Source organism: Nerophis lumbriciformis, linkage group LG24 (genome assembly GCF_033978685.3).
Source record: "Nerophis lumbriciformis linkage group LG24, RoL_Nlum_v2.1, whole genome shotgun sequence".
Taxonomy (NCBI): Eukaryota; Metazoa; Chordata; class Actinopteri; order Syngnathiformes; family Syngnathidae; genus Nerophis; species Nerophis lumbriciformis.
This window is the reverse complement of record NC_084571.2, coordinates 4,454,805-4,470,000: the sequence shown is the minus strand read 5'-3', so window position 1 is coordinate 4,470,000 and position 15,196 is coordinate 4,454,805. Positions and strand designations below refer to the sequence as shown.

At 35.1% G+C, this 15,196-nt stretch overlaps 1 protein-coding gene across 1 annotated transcript in view; it reads right to left on the bottom strand.

Annotated features, from left to right (window-relative positions):
* coro1a (coronin, actin binding protein, 1A) overlaps positions 1 to 15,196 on the bottom strand; it is a 17,227-nt gene extending 2,031 nt beyond the window's left edge. The window contains exons 1-10 of the mRNA XM_061981381.2: positions 15,085 to 15,196; positions 14,430 to 14,633; positions 10,074 to 10,196; positions 9,862 to 9,991; positions 9,574 to 9,755; positions 6,943 to 7,062; positions 4,545 to 4,649; positions 4,324 to 4,469; positions 1,731 to 1,788; positions 379 to 597 (exon numbers count right to left, since the gene is read on the bottom strand). Of these exons, the coding sequence (XP_061837365.1) occupies positions 379 to 597; positions 1,731 to 1,788; positions 4,324 to 4,469; positions 4,545 to 4,649; positions 6,943 to 7,062; positions 9,574 to 9,755; positions 9,862 to 9,991; positions 10,074 to 10,196; positions 14,430 to 14,627 (1,281 nt within the window). The 5' untranslated portion in view covers positions 14,628 to 14,633; positions 15,085 to 15,196. The remainder of the gene's footprint in view (positions 1 to 378; positions 598 to 1,730; positions 1,789 to 4,323; positions 4,470 to 4,544; positions 4,650 to 6,942; positions 7,063 to 9,573; positions 9,756 to 9,861; positions 9,992 to 10,073; positions 10,197 to 14,429; positions 14,634 to 15,084) is intronic.

Sequence of the window (15,196 nt, the reverse complement as noted above, 5' to 3'; positions counted from 1 at the left end):
ATTAATAATAATAAATACAAACATTTATTACATATCTATAAAACATTTTCTTTTTTGGTCTTAATGATGAGAATATCATTTTGGTAATACATTTGCAAAAATGTATGTACATAAATAAAAATGCACATTTTAAAGCAGATTTGACTTATTGTTTTCAATACCTTAGAAATGTAAGGTTGATAATTATTAGTAAAATTATCTAATTTAATGGTATTTAATGTTGTGTTATAAGATGTTTTCAATTTGTTAAAATAATTTAATAGAAGAAAATCCATCCATCATAAAAACTGTAAGCAGGAAGTGAAATGCTAACAACCATGCTAACGCAAGCGAGTAAAAAGCTGTAACCTTATGTTGGATTTCAAAAAAAGTTCTCACCCCGCTTCCGTCCGTGTGGTTCCCGCCTGCCGAAGCACTGGTCGTCTTCAGGAGGCTCTTGTGAACTTTGAACTCTTTGGCTTTGGTGGTGCTGACGAAATCGTCCTTGAGGGAGATCAAAATGGGCGGGGCATCCTTTCCTCCGAACCAGGCGTCGGCTTCCACGGACGGTTCCGGGCCGATGGTGTCGGGGTAAAGGTCCTCCTGGAAGAGGTCAGACTGTGCGGGGGGAGAAGAAGAAGGTAATAACGCAGAAAAGGAGAAGAAGGAGGAGTAAAACAAAGGAAAAGTTAAAAACTTATATAATATAAAATTAAAAATAAAATAAAAACAAGTACAAAAAGGATGGAGGAAGAGAAAAAGACGCAGAGAAAAGATGACGGATGAGGAGAATGCAAAGTAGTCGAAAGAACAACAAGTAGGAGAAGTAAAAAAGAAGCAAGATAGCAAAGAAGAAGGTCAAGAATAAGAAGAAGGAAGATAATGAGAAGAAGACAAAAAGAGAGAGAACAAAAGAAGAAAACAAAAATCTAAAGAAAAAGAAGAATAGAATTGAAAAGAAAAAAAGTAGAACAAATGATAAGGAGAATTTTAGAAGAAGGAGTTGCAGGAAGAGAAGAAGAAAAAGAAGGAAATATAGACAGAAAAAAGATCGAACGAAAGAAAGAAAAAAGAAAAAAGAAGACGAAGAGATGAAGGAGGTTGAGGAGAAGGAGAAGACAAAGAACAAATAGAAGAAGAGAAAAACAAGGAGGAGGAGAAGTTAAAAAAGGAGAAAAAGTAAGAGAAAAAAGAAAAAAAGAAAAAGAAAAAACAATGGAGAGAGAAAAAAGAAAAGACGAAACAGGAAAACAAGACGAAAAATGCAAAGAAGGATACTAGAACAAAGAAAATAAGAAGAAAAAGAACAAAAAAGAAAAGAACAAAAATTAAAAGAAGACAAAAAAAGAAAAGAAGGACAAAAGTAAAAAGGAAATAAGAAGAAAAAGAACAAAAAAGAAAAGACAAAAAAAGAAAAGGACAAAATAAAAAAATCTAATAACAAGAAAAAAAACAAAAAAGAAAATAAGAAAAAGAAAAAAAGAAGACAAAAAAGAAAAGAAAGACAAAAGAAAAGAGAAAAGAAGAAAAAGAAAAAGAAGAAAAAAGAAAAGAAGAAAAAGGAAAAGAAGACGAAAAAAGAAAAGCAGGACAAAAGAAATAAGAAAATAAGAAGAAGAAAAATAACAAAAAAGAAAAGAAGAAAAAGGAAAAGAAGGACAAAAGAAAAAAGAAAAGAAAAAAGAAAAAGAAAAAGAAGAAGAAAGATGAGCTGACATTACAAAAAGTGTAAAAACGTATATTTTCTTCACCTTCCTTGGCACAGTCATGATGATGGGCTCACACTTCCTCTCATGCAGTTTGTAGAACCTGGAGGGGGCGTCAGTGAGGGTTAGTGGGCGGGGCCATAGATGCTAACAAGCTTTCTTTTTATCATCACAAATGTAAACAAAAAGATGCTAACATGTTTCCTTTCTTATTATTAGATATGTACAGTTAAATATGCTGACATGCTACCTTTTTATTATCAGAAAAATAAACAAAAAGATACTAACATGCTATCTTTTTATTGTCAGATAAGTAAACAAAAATATGCTAACATGTTACTACCTTTCTTATTATTAGATACGTACACTTAAATATTCTGACATGCTACCTTTTTATTGTCAGAAAATTAAACAAAAAGATGCTAACGCTATCTTCTTTTATTAGCAGATAAGTAAACAAAAAGATGCTATTCATGCTACCCTTTTTATTATTAGACGTGTACACTAAAATATGCTGACATGCTACCTTTCTAATGATCAAAAAGGTACATAAAAAGATGCTAAATTTTTATGAACAAATAAGTAGAAAAGAAATATGCTTACGCGGTACATTTTTAGTGATCAAATATGTAGACAAAAATATGCTAACATGCTACCTTCTTAGCTATCAAATAAGTAGAGAAAAAATGCTGACATGATACCTTTTTTACGATCAAATAAATGAGAAAAAGATGCTAAAGTGCTACATTTGTACGGTCAAATAAGTAGACAAAAAGATGCTAACATTCAAAGTTTTTCATGATCATGTAAGTAGACAAACATATGCTAACATGCTAACTTTTTAGTGATCAAATAAGAAGAGAAAAACATGCTAACATGCTTCCTTTTTAGTGATAAAATAAGTATAGAAAAATATGCTAACACGCTACCATTTTAGATATCAAATAAGTAGAGGAAATGATGCTACCATGTTACCTAATAATGATCAAACATGTAGCAAAAAAGATGCTAGCATGCTACCCTTTTTATTATTAGATGTGTACACTAAAATATGCTGACATGCTACCTTTGATCAAATAAGTACATAAAAATATACTAACTTGCAACATTTTTTTGAACAAATAAGTAGACAAAAATATGCTAACATGCTACCTTTTTAGCTATCAAATAAGAAGAGAAAACATGCTAACATGCTACCTTTTTAACGATCAAATAAGTAAAGAAAAATATGCTAAAATGCTCACTTTTTATGATCAAATAAGTAGACAAAAATATATTAACATTAAAAGTTTTTCATGATCATGTGATTAGACAAACATGCTAACTTTTTAGTGATCAAATAAGAAGACAAAAACATGCTAACATGCTTCCTTTTTAGTGATAAAATAAGTATAGAAAAATATGCTAACATGCTACCGTTTTAGATATCAAATAAGTAGAGAAAAGGATGCTACCATGCTACCTAATAGTGATCAAACATGTAACAAAAAATATGCTAACATGTTACCTTTCTTATTTTTAGATAAATGATAAATGGGTTGTACTTGTATAGCGCTTTTCTACCTTCAAGGTACTCAAAGCGCTTTGACACTACTTCCACATTTACCCATTCACACACACATTCACACACTGATGGAGGGAGCTGCCATGCAAGGCGCTAACCAGCACCCATCAGGAGCAAGGGTGAAGTGTCTTGCTCAGGACACAACGGACATGACGAGGTTGGTACTAGGTGGGGATTGAACCAGGGACCCTCGGGTCGCGCACGGCCACTCTTCCACTGCGCCACGCCGTCCCTACATACACTTAAATATGCTAACATGCTACCTTTTTATCATCAGAAAAGTAAGCAAAAAGATGCTAACATGCTACCTTTTTTATTATCAGATAGGTAAACAAACAGATGCTAACAGGTTACCTTTCTTATTATTAGATACGTACACTTAAATATGCTGACATGCTACCTTTTTATTATCAGAAAAGTAAACAAAAAGATGCTAACGTGCTACCTTTTTTTAATTATCAGATAAGTAAACAAAAAGATGCTAACATGTTAGCTTTCTTATTATTAGACACATACACTTAAATATGCTAACATGCTACCTTTTTATTATCAGATAAGTTAAAAAAAAAGATGCTATTCATGCTACCTTTTTTATTATTAGATGTGTACACTAAAATATGCTGACATGCTACCTAATAGGTACATAAAAAGATGCTAACTTGCTACATTTTTATAAACAAATAGACAAAATTATGCTAAAACGGTAAATATTTAGTGATCAAATATGTAGACAAAAGTATGCTAACATGCTACCTTTTTAGCTATCAAATAAGTAGAGGGAAAAAATGCTGACATGCTACCTTTTTTTACGATCTAATAAGTAAATAAAAAGATGCTAAAATGCTACATTTTTATGATCATATAAGTAGACAAAAAGATGCTAACATGCTTCCTTTTTAGTGATAAAACAAGTATAGAAAAATATGCTAACATGCTACCATTTTAGATATCAAAAAAGTAGAAAAAAGGATGCTACCATGCTACCTAATAATGATCAAACATGTAGCAAAAAATATGCTAACATGCTACCTTTATATGATCAAATATGTAGCGAAAAAGATGCTGACATGCTACCTGGCTATCTCACACTTGTTGACCTCCAGGCCCCTCTTGGGCATGTAGCCCACCCCCTTCTGGCTCTCCTTGCTGCCGTACATGGACAGGTAGTGCACGTACGGCGCCTCCTCTGTCACCTCGAAGTAGCGGATGCTGCTGTCGCCCTGCCGGGGACAAGATGGCGGTCAGCTGGAGGCGGGGGTGGAGGGACACACAAAAGGCCGTGTCTGACCTCTGACCTTGCCACACAGGTAGAAGACGCCTGTGTCGGGGTCATAGAAAGGAAGCAGGACGCCGCTGCTGGTGTCCACTTCCTGCAAGGTCAGCGGCTCGTCAAAGTTGTCCTGTGAGGAACACGGCATAGGGATGAGAAGACAAGGAGATGTATCCAAAAATGGAACAAATATTATCATCCACAGTTTATAAACTCATCTAAATGATATCACGATACATAATGTTATCGTACATGATGTTATTTTACGATATGTTAGCTTAGATGATGTTATTTTACGATATGTTAGCTTAGATGATGTTATTTTACGATATGTTAGCTTAGATTATGTTATTTTACGATATGTTAGCTTAGATGATGTTATGCTACGATATGTTAGCTTAGATGATGTTACGGTTATGATATATTATCTTATATAATTTTATGTTACATTATATTATCTTACGATGTGTTCGCTTACATGATGTTATGATACGATATGTAAGTTTACAACATGTTAGCTGACATAATGTTATGCTACGACATGTTAGCTTACATGATGTTATGCTATAATATGTTAGCTTACATGATGTTACACTACGATATGTTATCTTACATGATGTCATGCTACGATATGTTAGCTTACATGATATTACACTACATTATGTTAGATTACATGACGTTATGCTACGTTATGTTATCTTACATGATGTTACGGTTACGATATGTTATCTTGCATGATTTTATGTTACGATATGTTATCTTACATAATGTCATGCTACGTTATGTTATCTTACATCATTTTATGTTACAATATATTATCTTACACGATTGTATGCTACTTTATGTTAGCTTACATTTTGTTACGGTTACGATATGTTATCTCACATGATGTTACGTTACATTATGTAATGTTACATGATGCTATGCTACAATATTTTAGCTTACATTATGTTATGCTACGATGTTACCTTACATGATGTTACGGTTACGATATGTTATCTTACATAATGTTATGCTATGTTATGTTATCTTACATAATTTTATGTTACAATATATTATCTTACATGATGTTATGCTACGATGTGTTAGCTTACATGATGTTATGATACGATATGTAAGTTTACATGATGACACGGTTACAACATGTTAGCTGACATAATGTTATGCTACGACATGTTAGCTTACATGAAGTTACGCTACGATATGTTATCTAACATAATGTTACACTACATTATGTTAGATTACATAACGTTACGCTATGTTATGTTATCTTACATGATGTTACGGTTACGATATGTTATCTTGCATGATGTTATGTTACGATATGTTATCTTACATGATGTTACGGTTACGATATGTTATCTTGCATGATGTTATGTTACGATATGTTATCTTACATGATGTTATGCTACGATATGTTATCTCACATGATGTTACGGTTACGATATGTTATCTTGCATGATGTTACGCTACGATATATTAGCTTACATGATGTTACAGTTACGATATGTTATCTTACATTATGTTATGCTACGTTATGTTATCTTACATAATTTTATGTTACAATATATTATCTTACACGATGTTATGCTACGTTATGTTATCTTACATGATGTTACGGTTACGATATGTTATCTTGCATGATATTATCTTACATGATGTTATGTTACGATATGTTATCTTACATGAGGTTATGCTACGATATATTAGCTTACAGGCAGCTCCCGCCATCAGTGTGTGAATGTGTGTGTAAATGGGTGAATGTGGTAATACTGTCAAAGCGCTTTGAGTACATTGAAGGTAGAAAAGCGCTATACAAGTATAACCCTTTATCAATTATTTATTTGCATGATGTTACGGTTACGATATGTTATCTTACATAATGTCATGCTATGTTATGTTATCTTACATAATTTTATGTTTCAATATATTATCTTACACGATGTTATGCGACGTTATGTTAGCTTACATTATGTTACGGTTACGATATGTTATCTCACATGATGTTATGCAACATTATGTTAGCTTACATGATGTTATGCTACGTTATGTTGTCTTACGTGATGTTTCGGTTACGATACGTTACCTTACATAATGTTATGCTACGTTATGTTAGCTCACATGATGTTACGATTATGATATGTTAACTTACAGGATGTTGTTACATGATGCTATGCTATAATATTTTAGCTTACATGATGTTATGCTACGATGTTATCTTACATGAAGTTATGCTATAACATGTTAGCTTACACGATGTTATGCTACAATATGTTACCTTTCATGATGTTACTGCCACGATATGTTATCTTACATGATGCTATGTTACCTTACATGATGTTATGCTATGCTGTGCAGTGTTTTGGAAAAATCGACTTTTTTTGTTGAGGTTTTTTTTAACAAAGAAGAAGAGAAGGACTCACCAGGTCCCACAGCGCCACCTGCCTCTCACTCATGCGACTGAAGCCAGTGCTGAGAATCCTCCTGTCGGACACGAACACGGCCCGGACCGGCCTGGAGCCCTCATGAGGTTTCTCTTTCTCCTGGACACGCAGACCAAACAGACTGCTGAGACTTGGCAGAAGTCACATTCTAACCTTCAAGAAGACGCTGTTATATGTTATAACATATGATTAGAGGTTATTACACATCATGATTTGTTATTATACATGTTTAAAGATTACTACCCATCATGAGTTACTACCCATCATGAGTTATCATTACACAACATTAGTTATTACACATCATAAGATGTTATTACACATAATTAAAGGTTATTAAGAGATGTTATTACACATCATGGCATGTTATAATCCAGCATAAGATGTTATTACGCATCACAAGATGTTATTACGCACTATGAGATGTTATTACACAACATGAAATGTTATTATACATGATTAGATGTTATTAGACATAAGATGTTACTATGCACTATGATATGTTATTACACATCACACGATATTATTACGCACCATGAAATGTTATTACACATAAGATGTTATTACACATCATAGGATGTTATTACACATCCTATGATGTTATTACACATCTCACAATGTTATTATGCACCATGAGATGTTATTAAATATGATTAGATGTTATTACACATGATAAGATGTTATTACGCACCATTAGATGTTATTACACATGATTAGATGTTGTTACACATCATAAGATGTTATTACGCACCATATGATGTTATTACACATAATTAGAGGTTATTATCCATCATAAGTGATTACCCATTAAGCAATGTTATTACACATCATTATGACATGTTATCTATCATAAGATGTTATTATGCATCATCATGAGATGTTATTACACATCACTATGTCATGTTATTACCTATTATACAATGTTATTACACGTCATTATGACATGTTATTACCTATTATACAATGTTATTACGCATCATCATGAGATGTTATCATGCATCATGAGTTATTACACATCATGAGTTGTTATTACACATGATTAGAGGTTACTGCCCATCGCAAATATGTTTTACCTATCATGAGATGTTATTACACATCATGAGATGTTACAAGACATCATGATATGTTATAACACATTATTAGAGATTATTACACATTATGATATGTTATCATACATGTTTAAAGATTATTGCAAATCATAAAATGTTATTACACATGAATATAGGTTATTACACATCATGAGATATCATTAATCATGAGTTATTACACTTCATGAGATGTTATTACCCATCATTATTTGTTATTGCACATCCTTATGACATGTTATAATCTATCATAAGATGTTATTATCCATCATCATGAGATATTATTACCCATCATGAGTTGTTATTACCCATCATGAGATGGTATTACATATCATGAGATATTATTACCCACCATGAGATGTTATTACCCATCATGAGATGGTATTACCCATCATGTGATGTAAATACCAATTATGAGATGTTGTTACACACAAATAGAGGTAATTGCACATTAATATACATTATTACACATAATAAGATGTTATTACACATCACACAATGTTATTATGCACCATGAGATGTTATTACATATGATTAGATGTTATTACACATCATAAGATATTATTACGCACCATAAGATGTTATTACACATAGAGGTTATTACCGATCATAATTTATTACCCATTAAGAGATGTTATTACACATTATTATGACATGTTATTATCTATCACAACATATTACGCATAATGAGATGTTATTACCCATGATTAGACGTTATTACACATCACAAGATGTTATTACGCACCATGAAATGTTATTGTCAGAATAATTGTATCTAAGTTAACACAAAACTTTGTGTTCCCATGAGTTCCCGGCGAGAGGACAAAAGCTGTCTTTGATCCTACCAATCAAAAGGCTTGTAAAACTCCACTGTGTAGGATGGGAAGCAACATGAAGGCGTCGGTTTCTTTGATGTATTGTAATCCACAGAAAGATTTTGTCTTGACCCGAGATCTACAAAGTGGAGAGGAAGCAGGACCGGCCCAAGCTCCAGAGACTTTTTCTTTGAACTGTTTTGTAACCAAAGGCAGTAGCTTTTTACGACCCCCCTCCCTTAGAAACAGCTGTTGCCATGTAATCAGGGAAAGTCCAAATAAAAGAGGAGGCGTACAATCTTTCGTCACAGCGTGGTGACACTGTACAAGGGTACAGGTGTACAAGGGTACAGGTGTACAAGGGTACAGGTGTACGCGTTTCTCCTCAATTGAGCCAAATTTAATTATGTCTCTGTTTGATTCCTTGCTTCTTGTTTTGTTTAATAGATGTCATCAGTGTTTGAACCTGACAGTTATTACACGTCATAAGATGTTATTACACATCATAATATGTTATTACATATCATAAGATGTTACTACACATCACAAGATGTTATTATGCACCATTAGATGTTATTACACATGATTAGATGTTATTACACATCATAAGACGATATTACGCATTATAAAATGTTAATATGCAGCATGAGATGTTCTTACACATGAGTTGGGTGGTAAAGTTGTGTGTAAAAGTAAAAGGCAAGATGACGTACGAGGAGGACGGTGCCCTTGCGAGGGTCCAGCACCCTCAGCATCTTGTCCTTGCAGGAGGTCACAATCTTGGAGCCGTCGCGGTTCCAGCTGACGCCGTAGATGAGGTCAGAGTGCACGCTGTCGATCCTCACGGCCGCCTCGCCGCGGGCCACGTTCCAGAGGATCACCACGTTGTCACAGCCTGCAAAGAGAACTCATGAATCACTTTTCGGAAGATGTGTTTTATATTCAATACAGCAGAGTGGGCGGGGCTTGCACATGCAAATATGTATCTAACGAGCGATCACCTGCGCTCATCAGGACATTGTGAGCCGTGGGGTGCCAGCTGAGGATGCCGACGCGTTTGGAGTGACCGTCCAGCTTGAGCACAGGCTTCGTGAGCGGCGACGTCAGCCCGGCGTCCGGGATCTCCCAAATCTGCCCGTGAAGACAGGTAGGGGGCGGGGTCATGAAGACGCTGCGCCAAAGACGCGTGAGAGAGGCGGCGCGGGTGTCTCACCATGACGCTGCAGTCCTCGGAGCCGCTGGCGATGATGTTGTCGTTGTGAGGACAAAACTCGATGTCCAACACGGGGCCTGTGTGTCCGCACACGGTGGGGTAGGACATGTCTATGCGGCCCGTCTGTTCACACACACGCCATGACATCATCCGTCAGCACATTTAGTCCTATTATTGCCGCTAAATAATACTCAATCATATTCTTTATACTTTTACAAAAAATTATAATAATATTTAATAGAGGCAAAGGTAAACCGTCCATCTTTATCAGTATGCAGATTTTCTCGATGGTTGTGTTTTGTATATAAATCACTTCTTGATCAGGTTCCCCCTTATTTCTGTTCTTTTACGTGTCGAGCTTCCACTCGCTACAGATTAATGTCACAGGACATACTTAGCATGTTTGTTCCTAAAGCCAACACAAAAAAGATTTCAGATATGCTGCTCCTTGGTCATGGAATAACTTCCAGAAGGATCTGAGGTTACCTGAGCAAATCACTTTGGGGGAATTTCAGGCCCTTTTAAAGGATCGTGAGACTGTTTCTATTGGGCATTGTTCTTGTTTTTAAGTTGTTCTTACTGAAACATTTTATACATTGTTTTTATGTTAATATATGCAAGTAATTTATTTTTAATTGTGCCGTGTGACTGCTACTGTTCTTAAATGTATTTCTGTAACTTAGTTTTTGCTGCCCTCTTGGCCAGGTCACTCTTGGAATATAGATTTTAATCTCAATGAGTTTTTATCTGGTTAAATAAAGGATATTTTGTGATTGATTGATTGATAATAGGCAGAGCACAGCAGTATTTTACAATATGTAATATTACATTTCCTTGTATAATTTGTATGTTGTTTTTTATCAGTATTTTATAGTATACTTTTAGTTTAACATTGTCATGATTGTACAAAAAATAAAACAAATTGTTTCCAATAATCCATATATTTAACCTTTCGTAGGCACTCATAGATATACAAAAAATGTATATGTAAAATACATACTATATTGTACTATATACTAAAATGTATATACTACATACTATATTGTACTATATACTAAAATGTATATACTACCGTATATATATATATATATATATATATATATATATATATATATATATATATATATATATATATTTACATATCTTTATATTCATGATACTGTAGTGATAAAACAGGATAACACAATTATAATCCTTGATTATATCAAATTAACATTTTATTCATATATCACTTTCATACGCAGGCCACACAAAGTGCACGCGTGCGCACACACAGACACACAAATGAAAACGCACACACAAACACACAACAAACAAATGAAAATGCCTAAAAAAACTGAATTTAACATTATCCAAAACATAATACACAAAACATAAAAAAATATGAATAATAAAGAAAAAAAAAGAAAAGGTTGACAGTAGACACGATAAAAGGTAACAATATAAAGTAATAAGAACAATAATAATAGCATAATAGTAGTAGTATCAAAAGTAATACCAAATTAAGAATAATAGAATAAAAAAATTTACCTTAAACTTTTTTTTATTTTTATTAATATTATCGGTCTCTACAGTATACATTTACCATAAGTATAACTTTTTTTTAAATAATTACTGGAGGACACTTGGATTTTCTGTGCAGTGTGGCTCTTAGCAAACAATATTTTGTTTCGTTTGGCCCTTACTGTATACTGTGTGATAAAAACTCTCTCTCCTCGGCGATATCTATTATACTAACTCGGTGCTTCTCCATTTTTTTCCAACATCCCCCTAATTGAAATATGACTGACAACCTGATAATATTCTGGCACCAGCCCGTACATGCCACCAAGATGAAGACGTGTTTTCTCACACCCCATCGCTCATATTTCCTGGTTAGGCCCGTTGTTTAACTCAAGCAGTACCGCCACCTAGCTGGAGGCTTGTGTATTATTCAAGAATTTTTGAAATGCAATTATACAGCAAGTCTCTTGCTTTTCGAGACCCCTTTTGACCCCCTGACCACGATGCAATAAGTTAGGTTACTTTATTGTTACTTTGAGGTTAACGTCCATAAATATACAGGGAAAAACCGGTAGGCCACATACTGCTTATTCCTGTCAATATTAAATGTAATAACGTAGTTACAACATTTTTAGAACAACATTTTGATAGTTTTCATTTTCAAAACCAACACAATACATTGATTTTTTTTTCAGTTCGGGCCTCAGTCGTAAACATTTTGAAATTTCATATATTATTTTTTATTATTATTCAACATTTAAATCTCTAAATCAACTTAAGGTTTATTTGTTGATATAAAAAATATATATATATATATTTGGATGTTTAATGCCTTTTTCGTCAAATAAAACCCTGTTTCTAAAAGCAAAAATACAATAAAAATGCAATATTTCTCCCCCAAAAATTTCAAAGTAAAATATTTGATGTGAAGTAACTGGAGCCTTAAATAGGTCAATAATTCATAACCTCATTGATTTTACTTCACTCTTATAGTTTTTTGAGCGAAGAGCCCCACTAAAATTCTTGCCGACCCAAAGTGTTAAAAATAAGTCATACATTCTTTTTCTTTTTTTTTAAACTTTCAACACTTAAGTCTAGACCAGGGGTCAGCAACCTTCACCACATAGAGCCCATTCACCACCAAATAAAACCCACGAGAGCCGCAAACTCTGTTTGATCCCTAAAATGACGATAACGTCATTTATAGTTTCACTACACTTATGAAATAGCACTTATGAAATCAAACACTAAGAAAAAAACGTTTTTTTGCTCTGATCAGTTCCAAAACTGCTCTCTTTCGGTCATCTCCAGCTGTGTATTTTTTCGCAAATGCTGTGTGTTTGTTCAGGAAATGTCTTCAACATTTGATTTTTGTTCTTGTTTGCTATTTTCTCCCCACATATTAAGCACAAACATGAACCAACCTCAGTGAAGGCAAATTAATCTGTTAATAAAGCATTAAATGTTGTATTTTCCATCAACTGTTACCTTACTGGATGTTGACCGCTAAAAACAGGGGGTAGAGGGTGTGACCTACATTTCGATCGATAAAATATTAAAATACATTTTATTTTTATATTACACGATCTATACTAAATAAAATATAATTAATTACAATTAAATAGCAATTATTTATTGACATTTTGTGTCAAAGGCAATCCAAAGGGAGCATCAACTTAAAATCTATCTGTTACTTATAATTATAATTATTTGACTGCACTGGGGTTAAAATCAACAGGGTTCTTGGACTGCACTGGGGTAAAAAATCAACAGGGTTTTTGGACTGCATTGGGGTTAAAATTGACAGGGTTCTTGGATTGCACTGGGGTTAAAATCGACAGGGTTCTTGGACTGCATTGGGGTTAAAATTGACATGGTTCTTGGACTGCACTGGGGTTAAAATCAACAGGGTTTTTGGACTGCACTGGGGTTAAAATCAACAAGGTTCTTGGACTGCACTGGGGTTAAAATCAACAAGGTTCTTGGACTGCACTGGGGTTAAAATCAACAGGGTTCTTGGTCTGCATTAGGGTTAAAATCGACATGGTTCTTGGACTGCATTGGGGTTAAAATTGACAGGGTTCTTGGTCTGCATTGGGGTTAAAATCAACAGGGTTCTTGTCTGCATTGGAGTTCAAATCGACAGGGTTCTTGGACAAAAAAGGTTTTGTGTCAAAAGCAATCCAAAGGGAGCATGGGCAGATCAACTTCAAATCTATCTGTTAATGATAATTTTGCATTATTTTTATTTTTTAGTTTGTTTTATGCCCTTTTTGTCAAAGAAAACGTATATGGCAAACACACAAAATATGCAATATCACCCCCAAAATAATTTAAAGTGTAATATTTGATGAAGTAATTGGATAATAATAACAGTAATTCATAACATTGATTTTGATTAATTATTATTTTTGAGTAATGACAATTTTAAAGAAAAAAACTGTTATTAGAGTGAACATTGAAACTTTTTGTCGTTACATTTCAACTGTTTGCCCGTTTAGTCCTCTTTTTTCATGTTTTTTAAAAATATGTTTTGAATGGATTTTTAGAAGCCGTTAAAAAAATAGCACATTTTGGACACACCTGCTTTAGTAGCGCAACATAGGGTTCTCATAGTGACGAGAAAAAGAATTAAAGAGAGCGATGTCGCATGCGGTGCAGCAAAGCAGCAGAAAGCGACCACATGTGACGTCACAGAGCAGGCATGGGGGGAAGGGGGGTGGGTACATCCTGCCCTGACTGAGGCCACCTCCTAATATGGTGAAAACATCTCAGTCGCCATCAAACTTCCTCATTCTCCTCGAAAGTCTGTGGCGTTACGAGCGACGGACGGCGGGTCAAAGGGGCACGCACCTTGCCGAGCGGCAGCACCATGAAGGCCCCGCCCCCGCTGGCGTCCACGATCATGGCCACGAACTTGGGGTTGACGGAGCAGAAGCTGCTGTCCCAAGTCATCTGAGAGATGCGGATGTCGTCGTAGCATTGGTCCGCCTTGGCCGCCTGGCCGAAAACATGGCGGAACTTGCTGGTCCTCACAACCTTCCTGGACATGGCGACCTGTAAGGGCAGCGTCACAGGTTGAGCCAATCGGCGATGACGTCTCCGTTTGTGTGACAGGCGGGGGAAAGAGGAAGCGGAAACTTTGCACAACTGCTTCTGCTTCTTGTGCAGCACTAAATGTGTAAGGCGAGCAATAATTCAAATTAATTTTTCAGAATGCAAACCGTCACACGATGAGGATGTGGGGGCGGAGTCAGGTCAACCACAAACACCTGCACTCAACATGTTCTCAGTACAGTTTCTACACAAGCGGCCATCTTTGTCTCATAACATTCACACACTCAACCAACATTGATGGTAAAAAACCTCCACACACACACACACACACACACATAGATACATACATACATACAATAGGTCATGGCGTTTACCGACGGCCAGTAAACGCATCGCGGCAAAGTGCTGCAGGCGTATGACAGTGACGAGGATGAGGATGACGAAGGCCTACCTGAGAGCGTTGGTGGTTGTTGCCGAGCAGCGAGCCAGCCGCCAAAATGAGCGGCAGGAGGAAGAGGAAGAAGTTGAAGAGCAGCACAAAGTAACGACAGAGGAGGAAGTGA